Here is a 15,963-nt window from a genome sequence, read left to right as displayed (position 1 = left end):
GCCTCGACTCACCTGGGCAGGCTGGCAGGCTGGCAGGCTGGCACAGAGGGACCTCTGGCCCAAGCTCCCTCCCCTGTGAGTGCTCAACAGCTCCACGTCCCGCGTCCCACCTGCCCGCAGGGGGCGAATGGGCAGCAGCTCAATTTTGCTCGTGGCATCTTGATGTCAATGTTTGAAATTTCCCCATCCTGCGTCTTCCCACCATACCCAGCCAGCCCAGCCAGCAGACCCCCACCAAAACAACCCGCAACCTCCCCCGCCATCATTGCTGCCCGTACCGTGCTCCGGCGTCTTCCTTTTCTCAAGATGGCCGCCGAATCTGCCTCAAAGCGCCTCAAGACCAGCGACTCGTCCTCCGCCGTCACCATCGGCACCCACAATGGCCACTTCCACGCCGACGAGGCCCTGGCCGTCCACATGCTGCGCACCCATGTCCCGCGCTACCATGGCGCCCGCCTGATCCGCTCTCGCGACCCCAAGGTCCTCGAGACCTGCGATACCGTCGTCGACGTCGGCGGCGAGTACGACGCCGACCGCCGCCGCTTCGACCACCACCAGCGGGGCTTCACCACAGTCTTCCCCGGCCGCAGCACCAAGCTGAGCTCCGCCGGCCTGGTCTACATGCACTTTGGCAAGGAGATCATCGCCAACAGGCGCGCCGCAGCCGCCGCCGCCGAGGGCAGCAGCGAGGTCGACCTGATCTACAACAAGGTCTACGAATCGTTCGTCGAGGCCGTGGATGCCAACGACAACGGTGTGAGCGTGTACGACTCGGAGGGTATCGCCGCCGCCGGTCTGGAGAAGAGGTTCAGCGACGGCGGCTTCACGCTGGGTGCCATGGTTGGCCGCCTGAACGCAAACTGGAACGACCCCACGCCCAGCGACCCTGTCGAGGCGCAGGCGGCTGAGGATGACAAGTTTATCACCGCGAGCCAGCGGATTGGAGAGGAGTTTGACAGGGCACTAGACTATTTCGTCAGCGCCTGGCTGCCGGCACGCGCCCTCGTAGAAAAGGCCTTCGCCGAGAGGCCGCAGTACGACGCGCAAGGCAGGATAATGGTGCTGAGCGGCCAGAGCTGCCCGTGGAAGGACCACCTGTACGCCTTGGAGGACGAGAACAAGGAGGCCGGCAAGGTGTTGTATGTCCTGTACCCAGAGAAGCCCACACCAGACGCCAAATGGAGGGTACAGACGGTGCCCGTGACCAAGGACTCGTTTGAGAGCCGCAAGGCCCTCCCCAAGGAGTGGCGCGGAGTAAGGGACGAGGAGCTGGACAAGGTGTCTGGCGTGCCGGGTTGTGTCTTCGTTCACGCGGCTGGTTTCATTGGCGGGAACAAGACCTTCGAGGGTGCGCTCGAGCTCGCTAAGAAGGCGTTGGACTAGGGAGGGCAGCGTCGTCGCGCTATAAAATCTGTTTTCTGATCACCCCACAAGGCCGTGCGTGGGTTGGCTCATCTGGCGTTTGGAGGCAACATTCAAAAAGAGGACATGTTCGGCTACAAATAAATAGACAAAGTGGAAGGTACATGGTTTCGTACACACAAGACCCGTTCGAGATGCTGAGCCCTCTCTTGTCAAGTGACACTTTTTGCGCCTGCTTTCCACAGCCTCGAGCGACCTCGCGATGACTCCACGATCCCGCCAGTCAATCTGGGAGGGTGGTTTCTGGGCAAACGGTGCGTGTGTTTGAGTTGTAATAAGCAGGACGCCATGCGAGCGCGCGCATCGTGAAATTGGGGATAGACAGACTAAACAAAAGAAGATGATGCTGTAGCGAATGCAGTGTGTGCGCGTGCACACATCAGAAGGATCAGCAAAACGAAAGAAACGTAGAAACTGCCGGGGCCAATACACTTGATATGTTTGTCATCCATTTCTCAACAATTTCCCCTGGTACCGGTATCCCTTTCAACGCCTTACACCCCTATTCTGCCATCACGACGCGCATAGTAACACAGAGAAGGTCTGCCCTGCGCAATGATGGAACCGAATTCGAGAAAGAGTTTCCGTGCAAGCAACAAACAAGCCTCGGCTAGACAGTAAGAGAGTTTGCAGAGCGACCAATCAAAACAATTCAACCGACGAGGTGGTGAACCGAGGCGGGCCTGCGCGCGGCAGTGGCCCGCGGTGAGGAGTCAAGAGGCACAGCCCACGGCGACCCACCCCATCCATCACCACCCGAATGCCCAGCGCTCATGACCTGATAGGGATTCCCTGCTGGGCCGCGTCGCCGGCGTTCTCCTTATTATCGGGGTCCTCCTCGGCGCTCGTCTCGCGGACGAGCCCGCTGGAGCTCTCCTTGGCCGGACTCCCGGCCAGGCCACCGATGCCCCCGGCGCCAGAGGCGCCCGAGATGCTACCGCTCTTGGTGAGGCCGGGCGGGGTGGCGGTGGCTCCGCCGACGCCGTTGCTGCTGCTGCCGCCGCTGTTGTGGGGGATGTTCTCGGGCACGGGGTGTTGGCTGCCGACGGTGCCCGTGTCGACGCCGTCGCCCTTGCCGGCCTTGGACATGGCGTAGTCGCCGCTGTCAAAGTACTTGCGCTCCTTGAGGTGCTTGGCGAAGTGGTCGGAGCGCGAAGGGAGCTTGCCGTACAGGCGGAAGAGGCGCTGCTCCTCGGGGGTGAGGGACTGTTGGGGCGGGGTCTTGGGTCAGCAGGTGCCATTGTGTTTATTGTGCTTGAGGACTTTGAGAGATAGAGCGCCCATGACCGACGGTCGTGGGGAGTTAGGCGAAAGGACTTACGCTCACGTCGATCTTGTTCTTCTGGAGGGGATTCATGGCGGGCAGATGGCGGAAGAGGAGGGGTGTGTGTGGCGCGGCGGGGGGAGGGGGCTTTGGAGGAGCGGGCAGCGGGTGGTTCGAGTCCAATTGTAGTAGGTCTGCACCGAGAAAATGCTGGTGTTGTATTTCTTGACTGCAGCGAGTTGGGGTAATGGATGGGGCGTTCTCGCGAGGTTGAGAGGGTCGAAGGTTTGGTCGAGGTGGAAGTGGAAGAAGCAAACGGGGTGCTTCTTTTTGGGCCCCAAACCAAGTGCAGCCAAGCTCTGGGTGAAGGTGGGATGGGCTCGGGTGCTTGGGCAGTGCAGTGGGTGTGGTCCCCCTCACTTTGCCCAGTCTAGGGACAGTTGAAAGCCGGCGCGGGTGGCGGGCGGCGGGCGGCAGGCGGCAGGCGGCGGGCGGGCGAAGAGGGATTCTAGGCTCTGGCTCTGGCGGCACTGATCCCACTTCTCGCTATGTTTCGCCTGTCTACACCTGCACCCACTTCCAGCTTTTTGGGGTGCGTGTCAAACTCGAACGAACCTTTTGCTGTGCTGGAAGCTGTGGCCAGGTGGGGGCGGGGGTGGGGGGGGAGGAGCCGGGTCTGCAGCTTCCAAGGTTGAGTTACGGAGTACAATGTGCCCTATTGACTTGTTGGACTGGAATGTTTCGCGTGGTGTCTTTTGCCATGAGCCAATTTCTGGTTGATGCGAGAGGGAGGGGTGCTTGGTATATATGTTCAAATCTACCTTCTTGTCTCCCCCCCCCTGGCAGTGGTCCTAGGAAAGCATCCTAGACTGGCATGACCCAAAAGCCCAAATCTTTACTGAGTAGCATTATACAGAGTCTAACAACAGCCTTATTAGAGAGCCATGCTACCTAGGTAGGTACTTAGGTACATCATCAACAGGCGGGACGGGTTGTTATCGAGGCCTGTCCAATGCCCAACTGGCACCAGGCCCACCCAGGGCCCACTGTTATTCATGCCTTCCAGCGAGAGACATTTGTCGTCACCACACCAGCCACTTGGGCATCCGGGCTTCTGATCCACTCGATCTTGTTATTGCAAGAGCTGTCATGGAAACACGACCCAGTCTACTACGGAGTGCTCTGACTCATCGACTAGACCACATCGGCAGTTTTGGTCGAATCCATCAATGATAGTTAGTGCCCATGCCACCTCGGGCTCCACGGGCAGCCTCTCGTCTCGTGTCCCCTTTGCACCTGGGCACTTATTATTGCTTGACCCTGCGCCACAGACGACGTGGATCTCAGAGGAGGCTGCGCACTGAGAGGTGCACAGATGCTTCATTATCAACCTTGTCGTGACCGTGACCGCCTGGTGGTCACTCAATTACTGTACACATATTCTGACCACGTGCATTTCACGGTGGTGAAGAAGTGATTGACGGTCGGTGCCACATTCACTGGATCGTCCACCGCCTCAAAGAATAGCTACCCAGGTACTTAGTAGCCTTGGAATGCAGCTCTACAGTGTCGAAGTTGGACTTGGCACTCTAGAGCTCAGCCAGGTTGCATGGCCTGACCTGCCGACGTTGGTTGTCAGCGTGTTCGCTCCCGCCTTCAGAAAATTGGCCGGGACGACCCATGTGTGTTGTTCCTTGTAGACGCGATAGGCGACACGAGTCACCCCCTCCCCCCGGAGAACCAATACCTAGCTAAGTTTCTGGTAACAAGACCAGTCGGCGGCTATGTGTTGAAGTTACAGCAACTACTGTGAAGGAGACTCGCCGGGGCACCCGCGTCCTTCCCAGTCCAACTTCCGATCCTGGGTATGATACGGCCTCCCTTGAACTACAAATTTGTCCCGATGTGCAGTGCCGCAGTTCTTTGACCTGGGCTGACTGCAGGTTGAAGTCGACCGCGATAGGGCTGCCTGGCTTTGACCATGTAGCCATGGGGAAATTTTTGGCAGTGGAGAGTCCGACAGTCTACAAGTGTCCGTCCCACTCCATGATAACATCCGGATGTCGGAGCGGTGATTCCAGATGTCGAGTGCCTAGGTGATCTTCCCATTCTTCTTCAATTCAAATGGCTCGCCGTCAAACTCGCCGATGAGGAAGACTCGGCTTTGTTGGGCCTCTATGGATGCTTTGCCTTTGCTCGTGGTCCCACCAGCAGCGAGGTAACAAAGTCTGACGGAATCTCATACTCGCCTTTGTAGAGTTTCATGGTGCAAGTTCCCAGCTCCATCAGGGGCACTTTATACGCTCCAGTGGATGAATCGGCATAGGCTCAGCAAATTGCGTTACGAGGTTGCCACTTGAAGCGACCCTGATCTTGATATGCATGTCGACGGTCTCACTACCTAGTCATAGTCGAAGAGCCCAGCCCGGAGTTGATGGCGGTGTTCGTGAATGTGCCCTGGTACTGGACCCCTTCATATTCCGCGCTTGTGATGTCTTCCGTGAACTTTGAAGCTGTGAGACTTCCCCTCACTCGAATAATGAAATGCCGACTAACTGAAGTGCTTGGAAAACACATAATCAAGGTCACCACCGGTGTACGGTGTATGGGCTGCTGCCGGAGGTGAGTCCGAAGGCTGCCAGTGCAAGTTGGCTGAGAGCAGCCGCGGCGACTAGGATGACTGGTATTATCAACATCATCAAGTGTATCCGCCAAAGGCTGCCAAACATAGTTTAACAACGAGGATGGTGCTGACTACTGGAACTAGAACCAAGACTCGCTAGAAATTTGACAGCACCTGCTTGCTTACAAACACATAAACTCAACTAATCTAGCTACTAGATTCCTGAGAGATATAAGAAGATTGTATTTCTATAAAAGTCTAGCTTTAATTACACTATGTTCTTCCTTTATACTATCTATCTACTTTACTATTAAGTTCTTCTATAATAACTTATAAGGTGTGGTTTCAAGTGGTCTCATTTTTAATCCATATATGTCCAAGGACATACATGGCGCCTTCATACGGTGATTGGTCTGTTAAGGTTGTATTTTTCCATGAGTAAAGTTCCTGAGTGAAAAAGGTTAGGGGTGAATCCTGTACAATGCATCCCGAGGTCGTTACATGCATCTCGCCGGTACTGTTGGCCTCAGCCTTGCTCAAGCGGCCTTGAATCGACATGGAACAGTGCTCGATAGCTCATCTTAGGTTGGATGTGCCTTGAAATGTTTCTTGTGGTCGAGAGACTACCTAGGTACACATGTAGTAGTACCTTTCCTTGGGACCGATGTGTTTCAGGCACTTTCTAGACCTCGTGTGGTTCGGCCGTTGTACCTGAGTACAGCAGGTGTCGCAAAAGGGTTGATTAAGTTCGCGCCAGCTTATCCAGGTTAAGTAACACTCGAGTCAGTGGTGAAAGCACTGCACCCGGCACATGGTGCCTGCCCTCCAGGCCGATTGCTCCTAACTTCCTACCTCCTAATCGAGCCCAGACATCAAATGTATACTCTCTGTTAAGGACTCTTGTATGTGCATGTAGAATCCCAAGCAACAATATTGTGTGCCCCAAGCAGAGGCGTTACAGTTCCGGCTTCCACACCTGCTTCCGTAATCACTGCGCAGTGGGCACAGGTGAAAATGCTTTATGACATCACGCTGACATCGGAGTGACCTCTCCAGATTCACGATGCGACACCAGCTTGACAATGACGCACTTGCGGTGCTGAGGGTAGCTTATAAAGGCTTCATTGGATTTTGACAAACTCATGGACATCATCCAAACACCAGTCCAATACACCACCCATAGAAACAGCACCTGGGCAACATCATAGCCAGACACACGACCGTCGCCACATTACTTCGTCATCTAAAACCAGAACCAAGACCAAAATGCCTCGCCAGGGAGAAGGACACGTTGCCCACAACGCCGTTGATGCCAACGTGCCCCAAGTCGCCGACGGAACCGATGGAAAGGCAAGTTTCTAAATTTGGATTGCCATAATTCTCCCGACCAACGCAGTGAATGGATCAGAACTAAACCTTGCTGACAACGTCTGCTTGCAATACAGTCCGACCAGGTTGCCGGCACACAGAAGGCCGCACCCATGCCAGAGCAAGAGAAGGGGCTCGCAGCCGAGGGTGTGCCCGCCAGCGGGGGCTCGAGCCAGGGTATCCAGCAAGGTTCTGAGGTCGGTCAGGGTGCGCCCAAGCCTTGAATAGCGCCTCGAGGCAATCGGAGATGGTGAAGTATCGGGTAGTGTGTGGGTGCCTGTGGGTCCAGTCTGAAACCACGATATCGAGCCGTAATAGTGTATCATCAGGCAAGCAGACCTGGCCGGAATACCGGGAGCAGCAGCCTTGAAGCTCTGAGAATGGGCTCTAATGAATAAATGTGTGGATAGTCACCTAGGTAATCAGTGTGTATCAACGAGACAGCCAGTATCGTCTATATCTATCGTGTTCTTTTCAAGCGCTGGGTCTTGAGCGCTTATTACCACCGTATGGAGTCACCATGTATGTCCTCGGACATATACGGAATAGAAGCGAAACCACTCAATTTCTTTTTAACTCGTCGCAGCCTCCTTCGTGCCAGCCAATGCCTTGGGCCATTAGGTTCGTACCAGTACGGGTGTCATCGATTTCAGCCAGATCCAACAGGAGGCACAACTACTAGCTATAGGCTCTACCCGTCCAGCCAAAGGAGCAGAATAAATAACCCAAAGGATGAGCTATTCCTAGCAGTATCTACTGTCTCTTCGTATATGTCCGAAGACATCAATACATGGCGCATTCATACAGTGCACCGACAGTTATATAAATTTCATTGCCTTCAGTACTCATTAGTTGATGGCTTGCTTGGTCTGGTGGCGCTTGCCAAGCTGGAGGATGTGTATGTATACTATGGAGATAATTGTAGTTACTTATTAGGTTCGTGACTGCAAGACAAGAACGGGCCTACCTACCATACCGTGTGTTGATAGGTACTAGAGATAGTTACTGTAACTAACCTTTAAATAGGAAATCCTTTTTTTATAAGACTAACTTTAAGTATATTTAAATAGAAGAGAATATTAATCTTTAAATAGTTAATTAATATTTTAATATCTTTTTAATAATAAAAGATTTAAAGAGGAAAGATAATTATAAAGAGAAGAGATAAACTTATAGAAGGATTTATAGAAGGGAAAAGGGTTATAGAGATACCTTTCTCTATATAAGGAGAGGAGAAGTACTTCTTCCTTCCTTCCTTCCTTCCTTCTTATAACTTTAACACTAACTCCTCTACTTTCTACCTTTAAGTTAATTAATTAAAATTAACTATATTTAAAGATTTAAAAGTAAGGTTATTAAAAATAGGTTAATAAAAGTTAAGTATTTAAAAAAAACTTAATAAGAAGGGGAAGGAAAGGAATCTCTTTTAGTTAATTAATATATTTAAGTAAAAGACCTACCTTTAAAGAATAAAGAGCCTTTTAAATAAGTTTATATTTATTTTTATAACTTTTTTTTCTTTATAATTATTTTTAACCTTTAAAATATACTTATAATTCTTAAATAATTATTTAAATTTAATAATATAAATTATTATAATTATTAAATTAAAATAAATATTGTAATAATAACCTTAAAGAGAGAGAAGTAATATAATAATTAAGAGGTAGTTAAAGGTATATAGGTAGTTATAGTGACTATCTCTAGTACCTACTAACGCATGGTATGGTATTAAATATATTCATTAGGATTGCCGTTAATATCCTCCAGCTGTCGCGCATTACCTCCATGGACAACGTTCAAATAATGACAGATAGTCACAAACACGTACCTAGGTTGGCAGTGTGACAATTAGTAATCCATGGTGTGAAATGCAATCAGACTCCTTTTTGAATGCGTGCCAGGCAGTCCAACCTTCTCAATCCTCCGAGCCCCGGACCGAGCCAGCCCGCCCGGGTCCGGAATAAACCTTGAGGCTGATCTAATCTTGGCCGCCCCATTACCAAATTATGCACGCGGGGAGAGCTGGCAGGGCGGCCGCAGTGAGCATCCGACCTGTGTCACTGAGAATGCTTGGCACCTCACACTTCTCTCGCAGGTGCTCTTGATCAATGAAAGACGTAGCAAAGGGATTTCCGCCGTGTGACAATGTCGGCGGAGACGACATGGTCGCAGTCGTGCAGACAGATCGTATCAAGGTTCCCAAGCGCGACAAGCGTGGAGACTAAAGTTTAGAGAAGCTGGAAACCTTCTGCACCGTAGATTCGACCTCGTACTTCTGCGTGCTACCGGAAAGGTAATGTCGCTAGCCACTTCTAGAGCCAAAACAAGGTACGTGCTATTGCTATTCCTGGCAGACCTGCATCATAAATAGAGTTAGGTTGTGCGGAAACTGCATGCGATTGAGGGAGGTGTGCTACGGGGACTGGGACCTCGGGAGCGAGCACATTGCGTACCACAGTCGTGTAAACCATGTGTTCGCCGTATTTTTAGAGTTGTAGCAAATGGATCAATTCTGTGATTTCCGTGACACCCGTCACGACTGCGCTCTGTGATTTAAAGCCTACGCCCGTGGAGGTCTTGGCTTTCACCTCGGACAGCGAATACGGACTTGGGTAGCACTGTGCGACACTGCTCCCCGTAACCTCGTAGGAAGAGGTTGTGGCTTGTCGGAGCTTGCAAGCAGTACTCCCGTCGGGTAAGGTCAAGAAAACGCCGGGCGTTGGTAATGCTGCAGTGCCCTCTGTCCTACCTAAGTACCCTAGGGTAATGGCATGGGTAAGTCTCGAACAGTGTTTGGGAAGTAAACACCGAATTCACATGGCTTACGGTTGTGCTGGACCATTGTGTGTAAATGAGATCAGCACTATGTATATACAGATCAACTCTAGCCTCTGCAAATCTAGGTATATCCAAAACCGCGCGAAACAGTTTTGGCATGCAGCACCCGAATAATGAAAGATCGCTCAGTGCGTCCCTGTTATATTTCAAATAGCGCATCAAGGCCGTAAAATGACTTCAGGTTGCAGGGCTGAAGTGTATACATTACGTAAAGGCGGTCCGCAATGTCGTGCGAACACAACTTTGCTTGACACACGAGCAAAGGGAAGGACCACTTTCCCCTGCGAAAGATAGGGAAAGAATCCGAGGTCTTTCTAAGAGGGGAGAGCCAACAACGAAAACATTCCACCGACCACAGGTCTGGCCTTGAACTGAGCAGGGGCATAACCGCCAGTGTCTCCGTCTATTAGGTCACCGTACGGGGAAGTTTGAGGCGTGTTGTTGATCCAGAAGACCTGCTTGTCGATGAACATCTTCTTTGTGTCATCGCTGGCCACCGCCGCCGCCCACAATTCCCAGTCGCTCTTGATCCAGTTGTGGCGGGTGTCGAGCGGAACTCCAAAGTCCGTGGCCAGGGTTGGGTAGAACGCAGACTGCATATCGTAGATTTCCTGAGGGACAAAATTCAGGCCAAGCAGACGGTCTGCGTAGATGTTGTAGAGTAGGCCGTGGGAGCTCTGGTCGTTGTAGGTCAGAACAGTATGAGGGGGAGACGCGTCAGAGTTGATGCCGAAGCTCTGCCACTGAGGGAGGTATTCTTCAGCCGTGGCATCGTAGGTGACGACGTTTCCGGTGAGGTTTGCGACCTGTCCCATAGCCTTGAGGCCAATGATTCCTTTCAAAGCCAAGTTTGTCTGATTGGCAAGGGTGCCCGCAAAGTCATCCGTCGACAGCTGCTCTGCTGGGATGAGAGAGTCATTGACTAGGTAGCCAGCCCACTGATTGAGCTTCTCCCAGTGCTGGTTGAGGTAAGCAGAGTCCCCGGAGCGTTGCGAGTAAGCCAGCGTGAGGATAATCATGTTGCCGCTCTCCTCAACCTGCATTGGCTCATCGTTTCCTTCCGGATAGCCCAGGGCGTTAGGAAATACACCCAGGTCGTGTATGGCGTATGCATTCGGATAATGCCCACTCTCCTGGTTCTCATACAGCGGGTCCAGCAAAAGCTTCACCAGGGTCTCGTTCAGGTAGAGGAGCAGAGGGGCTGCCGGGAAAATGACATCGACGGTATTAGTGTCTCCGTTGGAGCTGATCTCCTTCAGGAACAGATAGGTTTGCGTGCCTTGAGCGGGGACGGTAGCACCAAAGACCTGACGCACCCCCAGGGTTGTCAGAGTGGTGTAATTCTGGCCGCCGGCATTAGACGTGTCGGTTTGGATCTTGCTGTCGAGCTCAGTCATCTCGGCCCGGGCTGATGCGTAGTCGTTGTAGAAAGCCGCCATTGCGTCTTCGGCCGAGCTGTAAGCTGACTTCCAGAGCCCAGAGAGCGCCGTTGCACTAGGTGAATTGCCCTGATAATTCACAACGGAGTCCTGAGACAGCCCGATTGTGAACAAAACCCCGGTCTCAGTACCGGCCACATCACCTAGGTCTTTGGAGAAGGCAAACACAGGCCTGGAAGGTTCGCTTAGCACCTACAATCAAATTGTCGCGGGAATCTGCTGCGGCTACTCACCAGTCAACATTGATGGCCCGGAACTTTGTGTCCTTGGTATTGTCAAGTGTGTGATTGTTCACAAATTGGCCACGCACGGCCGTATCCTGGCCGATTCTCCACGTAACCTGCGCACCAAGGTTAGCCCGACTGCCTTGCGCTCCAAAGCTCTCATTGGGAGGGTGAACCCACCCCGTCCGCGTCGGCCGTGGACACGAACCACTGTCCCCATGCGGGCTGGTCACTGAGTTCAACGAACTGTCGCTGGTTCGAAAGTTGGAACGTGTGATATTCGACTCCGCCGTTGGTGCCGTGATCCCACGTGATAGCCTGGCTGGCGTCTCGGCCACTAGCGAGCTCACCGGACGTGTCCAGGTAGACCTGAACACTATGTGATGCCCCGTCGGCAGACACCGCCGTAACGTCCACATACGAGTGCTGCAGAGATTGCTTGAGGAGGTCGTTTGGGTAGACTGGAGACAAGAAAGTGGCTTTCAGAGTGACTTTGCCCTCAACGTCGAAAGTGAAGACGGTGTTAGTGGACGTGTATGTTGCAGACGTCTGATTGGCTACAGCAGGGCCTGGGGCGGCCCCCATCCAGTTGTAAACAGCACCATCCACAGCCACGAAACCTTGCCATCCTGTGATTTGGCCGCTGTCCACAGAGACACGGTCAGATATTGTATGACTTTTGTGGTTTTGGAGCAGGGGAGATTACATACGCCCAAAATGTTGGCCAGTGTCCGGCGAGCAAGCCCGCAGATGACCCGTCCAGCCAAGTGCTAAGGTACGGTGATCTGACAGCCAGTGGCCAAGCTGGTGGTCTGGAAGGGCTGAAGTCTACTGCATGCGATAAACCACCCAAGAAAGCTGCCGCCGAGGCAGCAGATTGTACCAGACGCATTTCTCGTGTACGATACCCGAAGCCGGTAGTGATGGGTGTGAGATGGTGGTGAGCAGCAGGGCTATGAGACGGTACAAGAGGCCTCTCGCTGGGTTTCTCCTTAGGAGACTGGTGAAAACAAGGGATAGACGAGATACATAAGCCCCGCGGGGGAAACCCGAGTAATATATACGCTTAGCTTTCGATATCGTGGGATGAACTACGGACCCAGGGTAGCACGAGGCACCGATAGGAGGCGAGTAAGGGCCCGGTTTGGACAGAAGAGGGTGGTGGTAGGAGAAAATCTGAGACCAAAACTCAATGGGGAGGGGCGGTTCTTCAACAACGTTGGTCGTGTGAGCAAGATTTGATGTACGGGCCTCACGAGGTAGCCGTCATGCAGCACTGGGGGGTGATAAAGTAAGGAAAGGGAAATTGTACAGTAGGACCACACATGGGCATAGTTAAAAATGGAGGGTGTGGCTGGCGGCGAGTTGCGGGCAGGGCGGGAGCTAGGACTGGTAACTCAGGCAGTGACATCAAGTGCCGGGCTTATTCAAGACGCATGTACGTCTGTTCCTGGGACCTCCAAACATAGCAACGGTCGTGGTTATGTCCCTGACCCTGGTAAGAGGGATAGAAAGGAAGACGGGCTGCCGTGGCATGGCCGTCCACCGAATCCGCCATGCGGACCACGGCTCCCTCCAAGCGCTGTGGCCGTCAGAGATTTGAGGTCGGACCTGGGCAATGAGAACCCGAGCCTGAAGAGTTCCTGCAGGTGTTGGATGGATGATGCTTGAAGTAACAGCGGGCCATGGTCAAGACTCAGACAGTGCATGCGCTGAAAGCTTGTGACTCGGCCACGGCCAGGGCGGAGGGATCTAAGAACCTTGGCAACTAGTGCGTGAGAAACAAAATGCGATAGTTCCTGACAGCGGCTGCCACGACGGGCGGCGGGCGACTTGATGGGTTTGGGAGCGGCTGGAGGTGAGCATCATCAGCAAGTGAGTTGAAACAGCATGCCACGAAGCGGCGGTACCTACCTACCTAGGTACCTAGGTAGGCTGGGAAACAGGATGAAGGGCTAATAAGGGCGAAGGGCGAATCAGGGCGGGAAGCAGGACCAACCCCTTTCTTGGTGAGGCAGTACGCCCAGACGCATAGACTGGTTCAGGGCGGAGGGAAGGGTGACCTTGCTCAGGCGCCTGATCCGAGCCTGCTGGGCGGCTGGGAGTGGTGCATGGGACAAGTGGGCGAGTGACCTGGCCGTGGTCGCTCAATGACGGCTTCATCAAAAGACTGACGAGAGGCCGAATTCTCGTGCTGCGCCCGTGCTGCACCTGCACCTTCGTCGACGGAGGAGCAATGGCCAAGACGGTCCCCTCCAAAACTGTGCGTAAGTACTCCGGACGAGACGTGGAAGTACCTAGGTACTCCGTACCCAGCTACCCAGATACCTGGATGCCGTCATGCCTGCCGTCCTTGGCGGAAAGAAGCAAACTTCAAGGTGGAGAACCAGACGCTGATGAGGCAGTGAGGCAGTGAGGTTTGTTGTTGATTGTTGATGCGACTGAACTTGGGCTGACTGCCCTGACTGCCCTGACTGACTGCCAGGGATATGGCTCCCACCGATCAGGGGCGGGACCTTGTTACCTGTGGGCTGTGTGGTAGTGCAGAGTGCTACTCCGCAACTGGGCCCGTTTCCTGGGTCTGGGGAAGCAACGACAACAACGGTCATCTTCTGGCGACCAAAATCTTGGAATGGTTCCAGCCCCTTGCATCCTTCCTACCTGCACATTGAGAGATCTCTTGTGCAATACATCTTGTGCAATACATACTCCGCCTGCCGATCACGCCGACTGCCCCCTAGCCTGGGCCCGACCTGCAGACCTCTGAGTCCGTAGCAGCCATGCCAACTCACCTACTCAAGTACCCAGGTACTTACTTAGCTACCTAGGTACCTAGGCAGGTAGGTGGGTGGTCTGACTCCTGGCAGGCACTTGATATGCATTTCTCCCAGCTGACCAGGCCTGACCGCATCTCCAATGCGACGGCAGGAGGCAGGCCTTGGCATAAAGGAACAGCATCACACATCACGAGGCTTCCAGAAACCACAGACAGGCTCGAGCGTGCGCATCCTCCGTCACGTAACATGTCGTGGCGCTCGCTCGGGGCCAGTCGCGGCCCTTCTACTACGGTACAAGAACAACAGGCAATTTCCTGTCCCCGTACTAGTCGTCAACAGGAAAACCTTCCCCGGATTTGAAGCCCGATGGCCTCCTCCTAGCCGCCGTCATCTTAACCCGACTCGGCAAGCGATGGCCGGCCGGAGTTGCACTACAGACCACCCCGTGACTACCGCTACGAGAACGACATCAGCCCTGTAACCCTTTTGGCATCCAATTGGATCAACACACAACCAGGCAACCTTCTACCGCACTCTTGTTCCCGCTCCCTTGCTTGGGAGGCAGGCATCATGAGCCAAGCCTCCCGGCCGGACTCTTGGGGAAACGAGAGACAAGAGACAGCAGTAGCCACACAACGCCAACTCAGGTGACTTCTGATCTGCCACCTCTTGTACGGGTCTGGTTCTCCTATGCTCATCACACCCACCCCCTCCACTGCTTCCATTTGTTCATCTTACATCCAGGCTGACTAGGGGCGTCCCCAAGCTGTCGCACAAGTTCGATGTGCAATTAGGGACGGTTGCCGCCTTACCCTGCTCGGTCTGATCCGAGAGACATGTTCGGAATTCGGAGAAATCTCTGGGCGGTTCCAACACCTGTGTCTCTTCGGTACTACCTCCAAGTCACATAAGGCTGCTTCACCTCAGACATATCTACCGAAGTTTGTGATTTTTCGGTCGAATATTCGTTGGACTTCCAACCGGTCCGTCATGGCTGCAGGGTGGGCCATCACGGCCCATATGCTGTGAGCTTGCCCAAGATGCGCAGCAGCGCCAGGCTTCTTGAGCGCCGGGCTCCGAGGTCACTCACGCAGTGTGACCTTGCACCGAGAATTCCGCCAGAGGCCTGCACGATCCAGTCCTGAAATCTCCGAGCTTGTCCCCCATAAGAGCGCCCACATCCTGCCAGGCAGGACAGGCAGGACAGGCAGGCAGGCATGCCCTCTGCTATGATATCCCAAGACCCTCCCACTAATGCAACTGTTCCTGCGCTAATGATGGTCAGATCATTGAAAGCAGCCACACCCGCTACCTCACCATGAGCCATCAATTGCCGCGGCGCCACTCCCTACGCGAGAGCAGTCAGACGCGCCATCTCCCGGGTGCTAACCTATCATGCTTACAATATCCCCAGCCACCGCCGGTGTCCCATGCGGCCCCACGCTTCGGGCAGGGCACATGCGGTGTCTCAGACAGTCTATAGCGCCCGATGGCGTCGTCGACCCCGCAAATTTTCACACTGGCTGACTCTGACACCTGCCAGCGGATACTGGTGCGGTACGTGACTAACAGACTTGCAGACTCGGAGACTCATAAACTCACTGAACAATGACCTGTTCGACGTGCCGTCACAATGCCCTTGTGCCCCCCTCAAATTGCGCCGCTGTCGTCATTCAGGCACGTTCCCAGGACTCGTTACACACACAATAGGAACTCATCATGGGGCTGCTCATACAAACTCCCTTTTTGGCCAAGAATCTTTGAGGGGGCACTTTTGCACCTCATGAGGCTACAGGCACGGACTGATATCCTACAGCATCACCGGCATGCTACCTTCTGTCATTAACATCGTTCCACCCATGCGCCTGCTCTCTCCTGCCAAATGCCGAGGCTCTGATCCGGGAGTTGAGCCTCGGAAGGTCTGTACATTACGGACTGACGAGTTGCCATGCCCTTGGTCTCGTGACACATTCCTTGGTCACGATGGAGTTGGCTTGAGGTTTGT

The 15,963-nt window shown here is 53.5% G+C and overlaps 4 protein-coding genes across 4 annotated transcripts; 2 read left to right on the top strand and 2 right to left on the bottom strand.

Annotated features, from left to right (window-relative positions):
- Position 1: 1 nt before the first annotated feature.
- KVR01_001893 (uncharacterized protein) lies at positions 2–3,347 on the bottom strand. The gene is made up of 2 exons (XM_044785790.1): positions 2,744–3,347; positions 2–2,628 (listed from the first exon to the last, which is right to left on the bottom strand). The coding sequence occupies exons 1-2, from the start codon at positions 2,777–2,779 to the stop codon at positions 2,194–2,196; spliced, it is 471 nt and encodes a 156-aa protein (XP_044649848.1). The 5' UTR covers positions 2,780–3,347; the 3' UTR covers positions 2–2,193.
- Positions 307–1,383, top strand: KVR01_001282 (uncharacterized protein; the record flags this gene model as incomplete). Its single annotated transcript, XM_044790439.1, has 1 exon — positions 307–1,383. One exon carries the CDS (start codon positions 307–309, stop codon positions 1,381–1,383), a length of 1,077 nt encoding a protein of 358 aa, XP_044649237.1.
- A 2,377-nt stretch (positions 3,348–5,724) lies between the features above and the next one.
- Positions 5,725–7,375, top strand: KVR01_001357 (uncharacterized protein). Its single transcript, XM_044793667.1, has 3 exons — positions 5,725–6,211; positions 6,366–6,659; positions 6,755–7,375. Exons 2-3 carry the CDS (start codon positions 6,576–6,578, stop codon positions 6,899–6,901), a joined length of 231 nt encoding a protein of 76 aa, XP_044649312.1. The 5' UTR covers positions 5,725–6,211; positions 6,366–6,575; the 3' UTR covers positions 6,902–7,375.
- Positions 7,376–9,832: 2,457 nt separating this feature from the next.
- On the bottom strand, positions 9,833–13,609 carry KVR01_001450 (uncharacterized protein; the record flags this gene model as incomplete). The annotated part of the gene is made up of 5 exons (XM_044787591.1): positions 13,181–13,609; positions 11,892–13,033; positions 11,362–11,824; positions 11,191–11,297; positions 9,833–11,129 (listed from the first exon to the last, which is right to left on the bottom strand). The coding sequence occupies exons 2-5, from the start codon at positions 12,071–12,073 to the stop codon at positions 9,833–9,835; spliced, it is 2,049 nt and encodes a 682-aa protein (XP_044649405.1). The 5' UTR covers positions 12,074–13,033; positions 13,181–13,609.
- Positions 13,610–15,963: the final 2,354 nt, after the last annotated feature.

Source organism: Diaporthe batatas, assembly GCF_019321695.1.
Source record: "Diaporthe batatas strain CRI 302-4 chromosome Unknown Contig00002, whole genome shotgun sequence".
NCBI lineage: Eukaryota > Fungi > Ascomycota > Sordariomycetes > Diaporthales > Diaporthaceae > Diaporthe > Diaporthe batatas.
This window is presented reverse-complemented; position numbering and strand designations above follow the sequence as displayed.